This window comes from Leucoraja erinacea, chromosome 34 (genome assembly GCF_028641065.1).
Source record: "Leucoraja erinacea ecotype New England chromosome 34, Leri_hhj_1, whole genome shotgun sequence".
Classification (NCBI taxonomy): domain Eukaryota; kingdom Metazoa; phylum Chordata; class Chondrichthyes; order Rajiformes; family Rajidae; genus Leucoraja; species Leucoraja erinaceus.
The window spans coordinates 8,924,264-8,937,374 of NC_073410.1; the positions used below are offsets into that span (position 1 = coordinate 8,924,264).

At 37.9% G+C, this 13,111-nt stretch overlaps 1 protein-coding gene across 4 annotated transcripts in view; it reads left to right on the forward strand.

The window, feature by feature from the left end:
• LOC129712973 (collagen alpha-1(XIII) chain-like) overlaps window positions 1–13,111 on the forward strand; it is a 200,612-nt gene that overhangs the window by 178,815 nt on the left and 8,686 nt on the right. For all 4 annotated transcript variants that reach the window (XM_055661794.1, XM_055661796.1, XM_055661797.1 and 1 more), the window contains 5 exons: window positions 1,452–1,487; window positions 4,446–4,481; window positions 7,242–7,295; window positions 8,687–8,722; window positions 11,156–11,242. In XM_055661794.1, coding sequence (XP_055517769.1) covers window positions 1,452–1,487; window positions 4,446–4,481; window positions 7,242–7,295; window positions 8,687–8,722; window positions 11,156–11,242 — 249 coding nt within the window. The remainder of the gene's footprint in view (window positions 1–1,451; window positions 1,488–4,445; window positions 4,482–7,241; window positions 7,296–8,686; window positions 8,723–11,155; window positions 11,243–13,111) is intronic.

The following is a 13,111-nucleotide window of genomic DNA, read 5'->3' on the forward strand; positions in this document are numbered from 1 at the left end:
GGTCAAGATTATCAAGAACAAAGTCATAGCTTTTAGACCAGCATTATCCATGTTCTCTACTGCAGAGTCTGGGTCTTCAGCCATGCATGCAGCTGAAATTCCTTTCATCAAAACTCAATTCAGTATTTTTGCATTCCAAAATTATTCGCAAGGACAAATCGAGGCACGGGACATGTTTTTTTATATGAAAGATTTTTCAAAATGTAATGACAATCTTTAATCATTCATGGTGTCCTAATGAGGAATACTCATAAATGAACAGAATTGCCCATTCATCAAGGCTTCTCAGAATTGGTTTGAAGTTACAGTCTGTCTTCTACCATAACTGTACATTCCTGTCAAATGTCACCATATTTGTCAATCCCATTCTTATTCAAAAAGCTATTGAACTGGCTCTTGAAAGTATTGAGCACTCAAAACCCGAGTAAAGTCACATCTCCATATCCCAATTAAGAGGCGGAACCCTTGTCCTGGGAACATTGTTTTGAGATTCACCATCCAAGAGAAAAACACAATATCCAATTTGTCAAAGTGTTTAAGAAGGAACTGCAGATGCTGGAAAATCGAAGGTACACAAAAATACTGGAGAAACTCAGCTGTTTCGGCCCGAAACATTGCCTATTTCCTTCGTTCCATAGATGTTGCTGCATCCACTGAGTTTCTCCAGCATTTATGTGTACATCCAATTTGTCAAGCCCTCTGAGTGAGATCACAATCCTTCCAGAGGAAACGGAACCATTCTACATAATCTATGGATAACATCAATAACTATAGGGAAGTCCTTCCTTAGTTCTGGGTGATCAACAGAATTTAAAGATTAGGCAGATGGGAAAAAAAAACCGCAAGCTTAAATTCACTATTAAAGTCACAGAAACATGAGAATATACTAGGTATTGAAAGCTGCAGTTGCAGTGTGTGTGTGTGTGTGTGTGAAGTCTAATGTTGAAATAGCGTATTTCCTTCTGCATTAGATAATCCATTATCCATTGTGTAATGGATAGAAAACAGTGCTTTATCACCAACATTGCCATAATTCATTATTGATCCAGTGTACATGTATCATAATTCACTTTCAATCACACAAGGTGCTGGTCATATTCACTCTTTGCTAATTGTGAAGATTTGGCATTCGGTATTTTCAGCTAGTTCCTGTGCTGGTTACCTGTTCTGTAAAATTATTACACAGGTAACTCCTGGTAACCACAATGATGTTTCCATTGCCAATTCACTATCAAAATATTAAAGCAAATTCAAAAGCCTGAAATATTCAGCTAAATTGTTTGTGTTTCCAAAAGCTTCCATGTGTGCTGATAGATATGTCAAGTCTTCATCCCTTTCAACATTATGTCATCACCTTTCATTGAGTTATGCCAGCACATGTCCCTTTTCACTGCTACATTCATTTCTTCCCCACTGTTCTTTCCACTTTTAACACTTCATACACTGTCCAGGGTGCTTCTGGCTTAGATGGACAGCCTGGACCACTGGTGAGTTCTGTATGTCCATTCTCCTAGATAGTTCGTGCCTGCTACACTGCTGTTGGACTGCATTGTGAATTTAACATCGCTGGAATCCATGCCTGTACAGTGAATCATTACCATTGTCAATGAAGCATGAGATATATGCCAGTGCATGCGACTGCTTAATTAACATTTTGGTTTACCATTCGGATTAGGAAATGCTTAAGTAACGTGACTGTTCAATGGCTACAAATATTGCAGCCACAGTGTTGTAATTCTGGTAAATTAACAAATGTAGGAAATAAAGAATTAAAATGCTTTTAAACAAAATTAGTTTTGTTGAGCGGGATGCAATTTTGGTTCTAGCAATTGTCCTACATTTACATATACCAAAGCAATCTGTGGTTTACAGTAAATCTATCCTGTCTTAGTAGGTCTGAAGCATTTAATGTTGATGTGTAACTTGGGCCTATGATCTTACTGAGTTATACTGACCAAAGTGGACCCTTCAAATTAAAGTGTAACACATATCCATGCTGCAAGATTTGTTGCACGGATTCCGAAATCATTGCGATAAAATTCAATTTCGGTCGATTAGAAAGGGTAAAGTACTCATGCCAAATTTCACTCCCAATCTATATTCTCTGGTGTCATTTATGAAACCCCATTGCTAGGCTGAGCTTCTGCGATTCCATACAGTGGCCTGTACAGTCTTTGATAAGTTAATGTATTGTAAACATCCCATCCATTTAAGCAAGTTAGCATAGATGTTAATAAGTTTAGCCAAATTGTTCAGAACACCCTAAGAGAGAAAGTCTCCTCAAAGGTAAATTTTGCAAAAGTGAAGAAAATCCCTTGGTTGTGACTAACTACTTGATCCAACCACTAGGTACAGAGTTCCGAAGATCAGAGCAAGAGACATCCCACCTCCCATTGACTAGTATTTCCCTCAAGAACAGGACTGGCTTGTTGATAATCAACAATGCCCTGGAATACTGATATTCACCACAAAATACACTTTCCTATTCATACATTCATTACTCAGTGGAACTCGTCAAAATTATAGTCTCTGCCTAAGGAGCATTGTTGTGAGGTTAGTAGACGCCTAGTAGGACGATTTATGTCCCCACCAGCAGGAACCATGCCCATGAAGTGCTAGCTCTATTACTTGGAAGTGGCGAACCCTTCTGTAGGGTATAGGTACCTTCATAATCATGTCCAGTAACCAACAGCAATTGGCACTGCAGTGTATCAACATTTCAAAGTGTACATTAGTGAGACTGGATTTCAATTAGATTCATTTCTTTGGCAGCCCACTTGAAAATGCAGATGCACGTTTTCTGTTTAGCTGGTTCTTCCCTTGCTCAGGATTACTAGATTTTAACAAAATACATCACAGGTTTTCAATAAAATATGAAATGCACAGACCTAAACATAACTATTCCGTTTTTTATAATATTGGAAAATAAATCACAGTGTCGAATGAGGCTGAATTATGTCTTATGTTCCCCTGCCTTCTTGAAGGCTCTGAGATTTTTTAAAGGAACATCACCAGCCTATTACTGCAGGGACCGCTGCAAAATTTAGGAGAATATGCCTTTTTTTTTAGTTTGTTACTGCAGAATTGGACCCTTGAGCTAGATGCAGCAGATTTTTTTCAACCTTCCATAGTGGAGACGGAACTTGATCCCTTTTTGTCATGTTATCAGTTCAATATATATGTAGGCTGCTCCAGTACTGGATGTTCTCTAGTGATTTTGCATTGGAATCAAAAGCCTCCCTCATCCCTTGGACACCCTCAACCAAAGAATATCTGTCCATTATCCCACTGGAGTAGATATATTTATTTGTCATGTATGCTAATCTGCATATTAAAATAGCAGGAGTTTGTACTTTGCCTCAGAATGTCAGTAGAAAATGACTGAAGCAATTTACAATGCATTTTCCATATATAATTAATGACCAAGAGAAATGTCCAGCCTTCACTGTGCTGCATGGTGGCTTGTCCTCAACAGTAGTTTATGTGCATTTTCTCACATTAATCAATACAGTAAGAAAGATGTTAACCCCACAGTGAATAAAAACCAAAAAAAACTGCAGATAACAAAGATCTAAAATCTAAAGGAAAAAATCCTGGAAACACATAGTAGATCAGGCAGCATCTGTGGAAAGAGAAACTGAGATAATTTTCCGCATTGGACAAAGTGTTTCTCTTTCCTCAGATGCTGCCTGACCTGTTCGATATATCCAACATCTCGATTTTTATTTCAGATGGTAATTTTAAAAAGCTGAAAAGAATTTGAGTAAGCTCATTAATGTCCCTGTATGCCTGTACTGACAAAATTACTGAGCTTTTTTTTACTGCGTCAATGAGCCAAAGGCTCTTCAGATAGTTCTCAGCAATACACAGGGCAACAATCTTATTTTCCCATGGGTACCTGATAAACAAAAGAGGGCCATGCAGACTACATTTCCATCTACATAAATTCCACGTAAACTGCCAAGGATTTTGTCCTACTGTCTATATTTTCTTTTCATTCACTCGCCCGTCCTAAGAAACAATGTACTTGGTTGTATTGCAATCTTGATTTTAGAACAGAGCCACAAAATGGCGGTGTTAAGTCTCTTGGTTCACCATTTCTAAATTCACCTGTTTGGCCACATAGAAGACACAAGAGGAGACACATGAAATTGGTGGGCAGATGAATTCAAGGCACTGCCTCATTTTATATGTTCTACAGATCCTATTCATCACATTGACAAAACCCAGGCTTATTTCACCAACAGAAATGCCCCAGTCCTACTAAGAATGCGCTACTTAATTTTCTTTAGGCTGAGCAACTGGTTCATGTACTATTCTCTGAATGATCTAAGTGCCCTTCCGCTCTAATGCTAGGCCTTTTTTTGTTAATGGCATTGTTGCTAGAAAACAGGTGAGGGTAGTGTGTTGTTCTTAAATATATAAATATATTCATTTCTATGTAGGGTGTACCAGGGCCAGCAGGACCAAAAGGAGAAAGGGTAAGAGTGAGACGAAATGTGGGCCATTGGGCTAAGGCAATTTCAATTGCAAATCTCCATGGACACCGTACAGAATAGTAAATAGTTGAATGTAAATGCTTATGACCAATATTTTAATTCCAAGTGATTTTATGTGCAAATTTATTGGTATGTATCGTGACTTTTAGGTCCTCACTCCATGTGAGAGATTACAATAGATGGGCATAAAGATGGAATTTATAGTAAAATTAATATATTTTACATTCTGATATAGTGACTACTCATCTTGTGTATATATGGCACAACTGATAAGTGGCATCATATAGTAATGCCAATTATGCAGTAACCCTGCACATGTCCAATTTTGCAGCTAAGCAGTTAAGAAAACTACAAGCCAATATCTTTGCCTGAACCCTTTACTTGTTTTGATGTTGGTAATTGCTAATGGAAAAAGCATCAGATTCGGGGGAAGTCATAATTCATTGCCTATGGACATTCAATTATACTTTGTCACATGTACCTAGGTACAGTGAAATGGTTTGTTTTGCATACAACCAGGTAAAATCATGTAGCAGTCCTCATCCAGGCAGTATACAAGTGTTACTATGTTTTGGTGCCGATGAAGACAGTAAGAGTAACTCAACGCATCAGGCAGCATCTCTGGTGAACATGGATAGTTGACGTATCCTTGGCTAGTGCAAGATCTTCCCTCATTGGCAAGATGTACAGCCTTTTTTGAAGGTGCTGTTGATTTCATTACAGGAAACATAGAAAATAGGTGCAGGAGTAGGCCACTCGGCCCTTCGAGACAGCACCGCTGTTCATGGCTGATCATCCACAATTAGTACCCTGTTCCTGCTTTCTCCTCATATCCCTTGATTCTGTCTACCAGAGATCAATTTATAAATGAGTTAGAAGTATAAAATTATCAAAGCCATATTGTTCACTTCCAATCAGGAAACTTACTTGAAATTCAATCCAAGTATTCAAAATATATGTGGATTGCTCTATCCAAAGCTGTGAGGTTGAACTGAGTACTTAAGCAACATTGACAATGGGCTGGATGAAGGACAGCATAAATAATAAAAGTGGCTGGAGTTGGTTATCATTTGTTGTTTGAAGTCCAGCTTTGGAAGGAGCAGGACTAAATATTTTTGATTCCCAGCTTGAATTTCACATGCATTTCTTGTTAGATGTTTGCAATATGGATACAATACCTTCAACGCTGAGCATCATAAATCTTCTCATCGTTTATGATTTTATCTCGGGTAGGAACTCACAGACAGTTACGGTCATGACCCAGAGGTGAGGTAGGAGCAGTATAAAACTAAATGCCACATGCGGAATTCTATGTCTCCGAGACAAAATAATAAACGTGAAACTACAGCAGAACTCAAGAATTAACAAAGATATGTATACGTCAGTTTAAAAGCCCATGGCTGATCTTTGACACAACTGTATATTTTTCCTAGACCCTTTCACTAGATCCCATACTACCTATGGTTAATAAAAGATGGATCACACTTCTTGTCATTCTTCAATAATATTTCATCAATATGCCCAAGTTCTAGACTTCCCCCAAGCAGAAATGGCTTCTCTCTCATCTATCAGTTCCTTTTAATATCTTGTAAACTTCATACAGATCTGCCATAACCTTCTAGATGTACAGTGAATGGGGCCTTAGATTATATCATCTCCTAATTTATACATTGGAGTCCAGGAAACATTTGGATAGATCAACGTTACTCTTCCAGGGCCAGTATATCCTTCCAATAATGTAGTGCTTAGAACATGCACACAATACACTCAGTTGTGGTGTGACAAGCAATCATGTAGCTGTAACGTCAAACCACAGGTGTGCCAAACATTTGGAAGCAATGACTGGTATTTCATTGTGTAGGAAGGAACTGCAAATGCTGATTTGAACCGAAGATCGACACAAATAGCTAGAGAAACTCAGCAGGATAGGCAACGTCCCTTCTTCAGACTGAAAGCCACGGGAAGGGCCTTCGAGAGATATTGGTCTTTTTATTTATTTTAAGCAGAAAGAGGAGGTGATTCTGACTTCTGTGGGAGTGGAAGTGAATGGTGCGTAGATGGAGCAGTAAGGAGATGTGGGATGTTGTCAGTAATGCAACAAGTCGAGGAGAGAATTAATAGAGATTATGAAGTCACAGGTAACTTAATAAAGTGGCCACAAAAATCTCAATGTCATGACGTTCACACTAAAGAGATTACACCTTTGAAGAGTGAGGAAGGTATCCGAAGGGCAGGTCTAATGATTCAAGAACTTTAGAGATTATGACAGGTTGTGTTTAGACATGCACGTGCACTTCCTAGCAAGAGTCATTGAAAATGACCTGAAATGGAGCACTGCCAGATTTTTCTTCATTTCCTCAATCTTTGGCATCATTATGGCATCCGCATATAATTATGTCAAATAACTGGGCAATAAACACAGGGTGGTCCTGGTCAGTATGTCTCGGTTGTACGCAAGCTGATTTAGTTATTGGTCAGCAAAATATATATTTTTCAATGCAAACTTTGTACACCATGTGCATAAGAAAGATAAAGTGAAACCCATCTAAACATTCATCGCAAGAGCATAAACGTGAGCACATGCCCTCTGTAAGTATTCAACCATGTGCACAAGCTCATCTCAATGAAGAACTTTTGTTGTAGCTTTTAATTGAAGAAGTTAGTATCAATTGATAGAATTAACACATTTTACTTTGATTATATGGGCTGTTCGCTAATTGTGTTTAATTGGTTTTGTTTTAGGGCGATAAGGGAGACATGGGAATTTCAGGACCAACGGGACCACGGGGATTACCTGTAAGGACGCTGGTTAATATGTTGTGTTCTGAAATAGTCTAATTTGAAGTAATGCAGCTGGTGGGATTTGAGTTTCATTTGTGTTTGGTTTGTTATTGGCTTAATATTGTCATGTCCACCAGGACACAGTGAAATACTTTGTTTCGTGTGGTATCCAGGCAGATCACATCATTTATGAGAACAATTATACCATACATGGTGCAACAGGTATCCCAAAAAAAAGGAAAGGGAACAGAGTGCAGAATATAGTGTTATACCTAGAGAAAGTTCAGATTTTAAAAAGTGCAAATGCTGCAACCAGATAGTTTGGAAGATCAGTAAAATTGGGTGGGTTCAAAATATTGATTCCAATACAAGTACTCCTAATTCTTGCCAGATGTATCAAGTTAAAATTGGTTTGGTTCATGGCAAGTAAGGAATGCGTTTTATATCCCACCACATGGTAAAAACCAACAGGGAATTCACTGTGACATTAAAACAAATCTACAAAATACTCTTTATTGTTAATGTTATCTCAAGATTAAATGGTAGACAGAAATGCTGGAGAAACTCGGCGTGTGAAGCAGCATCTATGGAGCGAAGGAATAGATGACGTTTCGGGTCGAGACCCTTCTTCAAAATTATATGTATCATCAGGTGAAGCTTTTAGGAGTATCAGTTCCAGTTTGGGTTTCTGGGAAAACTAGTTCTATCAATCAGCACCCTCCTCAATCAATCCAACTCAGATTAAAGTATAATTCAAACCTTGGTTGCAAAACCACATATATACATCTTCATATGAACTTTTGATCAACAATGCTGACCAATTTGTCTACCAGGTCCATAAGAAAGTGCGTGTGTGCTTTGATTGTTAGCCCCAGCACCACCCCCTCCCCCTTACCTTGGCAAATGCAAAGTTTGAAAATTACCTTTTTAGATGCAACACCAGTAAGTGAGGCACAAAATCTTTTTTTTTCTTCTTTTTTTTAAAAAATATTTTATTTTATTAGAAGTAAGTACAGTCATATGGCACCAAAGTGCCTAATATATATTTTCATAATACATTTTATGTACAACTTCTTTTTGAGGCACAAAATAAAAGTAATCCAATGCCTGTACTGTTATCACTGATTGGTATCCCACATCCTGTGGTTTGAATAGTTATTATCTGCAAACCGTTGGCTGGTCAATAAAGATCTCCTCTGGAAGCGATCTGACGTTGATGAATTAAGATCACCGTGGTCTCTTGCTCTGTCTCTCTTGCTTGTAAACCAGTAATACTTTCATTACCGGCTGACCACAGTTGGTGTCTAATCAGTGAAGTCATTTCAAATTGAGTTTTATTGATGACTGTGTGTTGCATCATATTAACTCAAGTTGAGAAATATGACCTCTGCTAATGTCTTTTTCAGGGTTCACTAGGACCAACGGGTGAAAAGGGAGGCCGGGTAAGAATGAATGGTCTTCTGCATGGTCTCGTTTATGTGGACAATTATGCTAATATGCATGAGTTATTGAAGTAAAATATCAGCTTTATTTACAAGGACCATATTTTCCTCTGGATGTTACATTTGGGAGGTGTGCAAAAAAAAAAGACAAAAAATATAGCAAACAGTAACAAACGTTGTATCCGATTCAATCTGGGAAGCCCTCATGGGAAATGCTGGTGAGAAACAATGTTCTTCTTTGGATTCATCAAGGGCAGGTTTGGCGAACCATGGGAAGAACCATGGCAGAATAGCACCTGAATGTTGGGAAGGTGTTTGCTTGAAGAATAATGAATGAATGAATATGGAATCAGTTGTGCATCAGAAACATGTCCCCTTCCATCCCAAATGTTTTTCCTCTGTATTTATTCCATTTGACCCCATGAGTCCTGGCAACATCCTCATAACGTTTCTCTGAACACTTTCCAGCTTAATGTTTCCTATCACAAGGTGACCGAAACTGAACACCATATTCCAATTACATCCTCACTAGTGTCTTGTACAACTGTAACATAATGTCCCGACTTCTATACTCAATTGTGTAGGAAGAAACTGCAGATGCCGGTGTAAGCCAAACATAGACACAAAATGCTGGAATAACTCGGTGGGGCATGCAACATCATTCCTTCTCTCCAGAGATGCTACCTGTCCTGCTGAGTTACTCCAGCATTTAGTGTCTATATTCTATACTCAATTCCCCGACTGATGAAGGCCAGCCTGCCAAAAGCCTTCTTCACCACCCTGTCTACCTTCAATGCCTCTATCAGGAAACCATTTGTACTCCTAGACCCCTTTGCTCTGCAACATTCCCCAGGACCCTACATTCACTGTGAAATTGCTGTCCTGGTTTGACACCCCAAAATGCAACACCTCACGTGTATCTGAATCAAACTTCATTTTGCCATTCCTTAGTCAACTTTCCTAGCTGATCAAGCTCCATCTGTGAATCTTGACACCCATCTTCACTGTCTATGATAACACCTATTTTAGTGTCATCTGCAGACTAGCTCGTCATGCCTTGTACATTCTCCTCCAAATCATTGACTTCGATGACAAACAACAATCTGCCTCCAAATCAATAAAGCAACCTTCCAACATCACCCTCTGTTTTGTACCATTAAGCAAAGTTGGTATCCCGTTAGCGAGCTCTTCATGGGTCCATTACGATTTAACCTTCCAAAATTGGACAAATCAGAAATAAATATAATAACACATATGACTCGTATGTGTTATTATATTTATTTCTGATTTGTCCAATTTTCTGTCATTTCTGCTGAATTACATGTATATGCAATTCCAATAGCTTGTAATGAATATTTTTGGAATAAGAGATTTGTATGTTTTTGCGAATCAGAGGAAAATATTACCCTGGTCATCAGCAAAGTAGAGACCATTAAAATAATCAACAGCCAGTAATAAAAATATCCAGCCTTAACCATGTCTTACATGTAATCTAGGGTGCAACTGCACTTTAATTAAGAAGATGGATGTAATTTTTTAAGTATCTGTTTGATTTAGGCAAAATCATTTTATTTGAAATTGTCAATTTAAATTATTTAATTTTTCATATCCATTGTACAAAGTAATCCTAATTCAAACAGATATACAAGAGAAAGTGTTGCGAATTGGAATGTGTGTGATATGTGGTAGATGTTTGAACCATACTGCATTGTTTCTTCTTTTTTGCTATTTTTCTCCTGTGTTCTTATTCCTTCCGACAGGTCTGCCTTACCCCCCTTTATCCCTTCCTTCTGTTCTACATTAATCCTAAATTATCCTGCTTCCTCCTTCCTGAAACAGCATTCCCTTCTTCCCGACAGTGATCCTATTTTGCGAGCAAGTCCATAACAGCTCAATTTCTCCTAAACTAATGAACATTCTGACCCTCTAATTCATTATCTAATTTGCCTTTATATTTATAAGGAGACTCAAGTTTTAATAAAGTACCCACTGTAATCTCTTTCTAATTTCAAAATAATACAGAACAGGGTACAGATTCCATTTTTTAACAACATATTCTGATCCTTAATCATCTTTAAAATATCTTCTTGCTAAAAACTATACTCTGTGCAAAAAAATAAATAACTGAATCATAAACTCAAGAAAAAGTACCTGAGTGTTTCCAAACACTGAAGGACTATTTAATCAGTCAGTCTGTTATCAGAAACAATCTTCTGTACGTGTTAGTACATCATCAGTATCATACCTTTAAAAAACTTAATGATACTGAAGTTTACAATTAAGTATAACTGTCCTAACAATTTAATCAATGATGAAGCAAATGTTTTAATGAAACAAATTTGAGATAAAATCGGGAAGTGTTAATTCAACATTCTGTTCTCCCCTTTTTTCTATAGTGTCTTGTTCTTTGACTAATAAAAATATTGTTTGCAGGGGGAGAAGGGAAAGAGAGGTGCTAAAGGGCCTAAAGGGGATAAGGGAGACCAAGGAGTGCCTGGATTAGATGCACCTTGTCCATTGGTATGTTCTCATGATGTCGTTGAAAATGTCAGGTATTGTAATGGAAAAATAAGGGAGGAACTATCACCCCTGCCCAATGGTACCACTGATATGAATTCTTTCAGTGCAAACCTGAAGCCTGCTTTCATATATTGATATGGTAACTTGGTCACAAATCTACTTCATTTGGCTGGAGTATCTGCTACTACTGTAATGTGGTTTCAGAGCTCCACCTGAATGGTGGACTACATGAACCAAGATCCAATTGCTCTCCAGTGACAAAACGCAGTCAGAAATTCTTGGCCTGCCAATATTGGCCCATCTCAATTACTCAACAGTAATCAAAAATCTTTTCTGGCCTTAAGATTGGTGAGTGTGCAGGTCTGATGGTTTGCATCAAAGTTTCCTTTGTGGTACTTACTGGACATAGAAAGAACGATCTCTGATAACGTGTCACTTGTCACACGTCGACGTCTGCTCCAATGTCCTCCCTCCTTTCTCCATCTATGTGAAAGTTGATTCAAGATGCATTTGTATTAACCAAGTCAGTTCATTTTGTAAACAGGGATTTCGAGGCATTAAAGGAGAAAAAGGTGAACCGGGCTTACCTGGCCTGGATGGGCTTGACGCCCCTTGCCCATTGGTATGGTGTTACATCCCTCCCCTTCCTGCACGTGAATCATTGTAATCCACTTTCATGCATGCTGGTGAACTAATAACTTCAAATGCAACCTAAGAAAGTACTGCTTCAGCCCCACAAATCCATGAAATCCAGTGATGGATATGCTTATTTGCTCATTTTGAAATTCTTTACATATTTGTTCTATGCAGTTCTTTTTCTCTACAAATTTGACTACATACACCAAAATACCTCAAATCAAATGATGCTCGATTTACAATATATGAAGAGAGACCTTTTTCCAGACCATACACTAGAATAGCTCACAACATAAACTGCAGACAAAAAGTGAATTAAATTTCATTTTGCCATTCCTTAGTCAACTTTCCTAGCTGACTAGTGCAAGTAACATACAAATGCAGTTAGCTAAGATTTCATTCCACTTCAAAACTATTTCACTGACGATATGCTACACGACAACGATATGGAAAGTGTTATGTAGATGTAGGATTAATACATATTTATTTTGAGTTTCTTACATTTCACAGTTGATACTTTAATTTCTAATCAATGTCCATGAATAGTCTTGATAGTAATCTGAAAATTTCTGTTATTGCTTAAGAAAATACTAATGGAGAACTCTATAAGGAAATTTAGATATAAAAACAACATTTTTAGGAAATCAATTGTGAAAGGTGTAATGATAATGAAAATTAATCCTTTTACATATTAAAAATGGGACATGTGTAAGAAAGAACTGCAGGTGTTGGTTTAAACTGAAGGTAGACACAAAACACTGGAGTAATTCAGCGGGACAGGCAGCATCGCTGGAGAGAAGGAATGGGTCGAGACCCTGCTTCAGTTTCCATTTCCCTCTGTCCTTTGACAGTAGATTCAGGCAATTCTACGATAAAAACAAGCATTCATCACTGAAAATTCTGACAATTAGTTGAATTTGAGTTAGATATTAATATTGCACCACTAAAATCCCTCCTATTTATAACCCTTCTCCCATGCTGGTCATTTATCTCATTGCTGTTTGTGGATGCATGCTGTGCACAAATTGCTTGCTGCTTCTCTTATATTATAATAAAGTATGCACTTCAAAAATGCTCCACTGGCTGAAGAACGTGAGGACATCATGAGGTCATGTAAAGCAGTACAGAGTTGCAAATTGTTCTCACTTCTCGGCAATTAAACAACGCTAACCCATATCCTATGGAAAAGTTTACCTTCATTTTAGTGGCTTTGTCCTTCCTTGCAACTTCAAA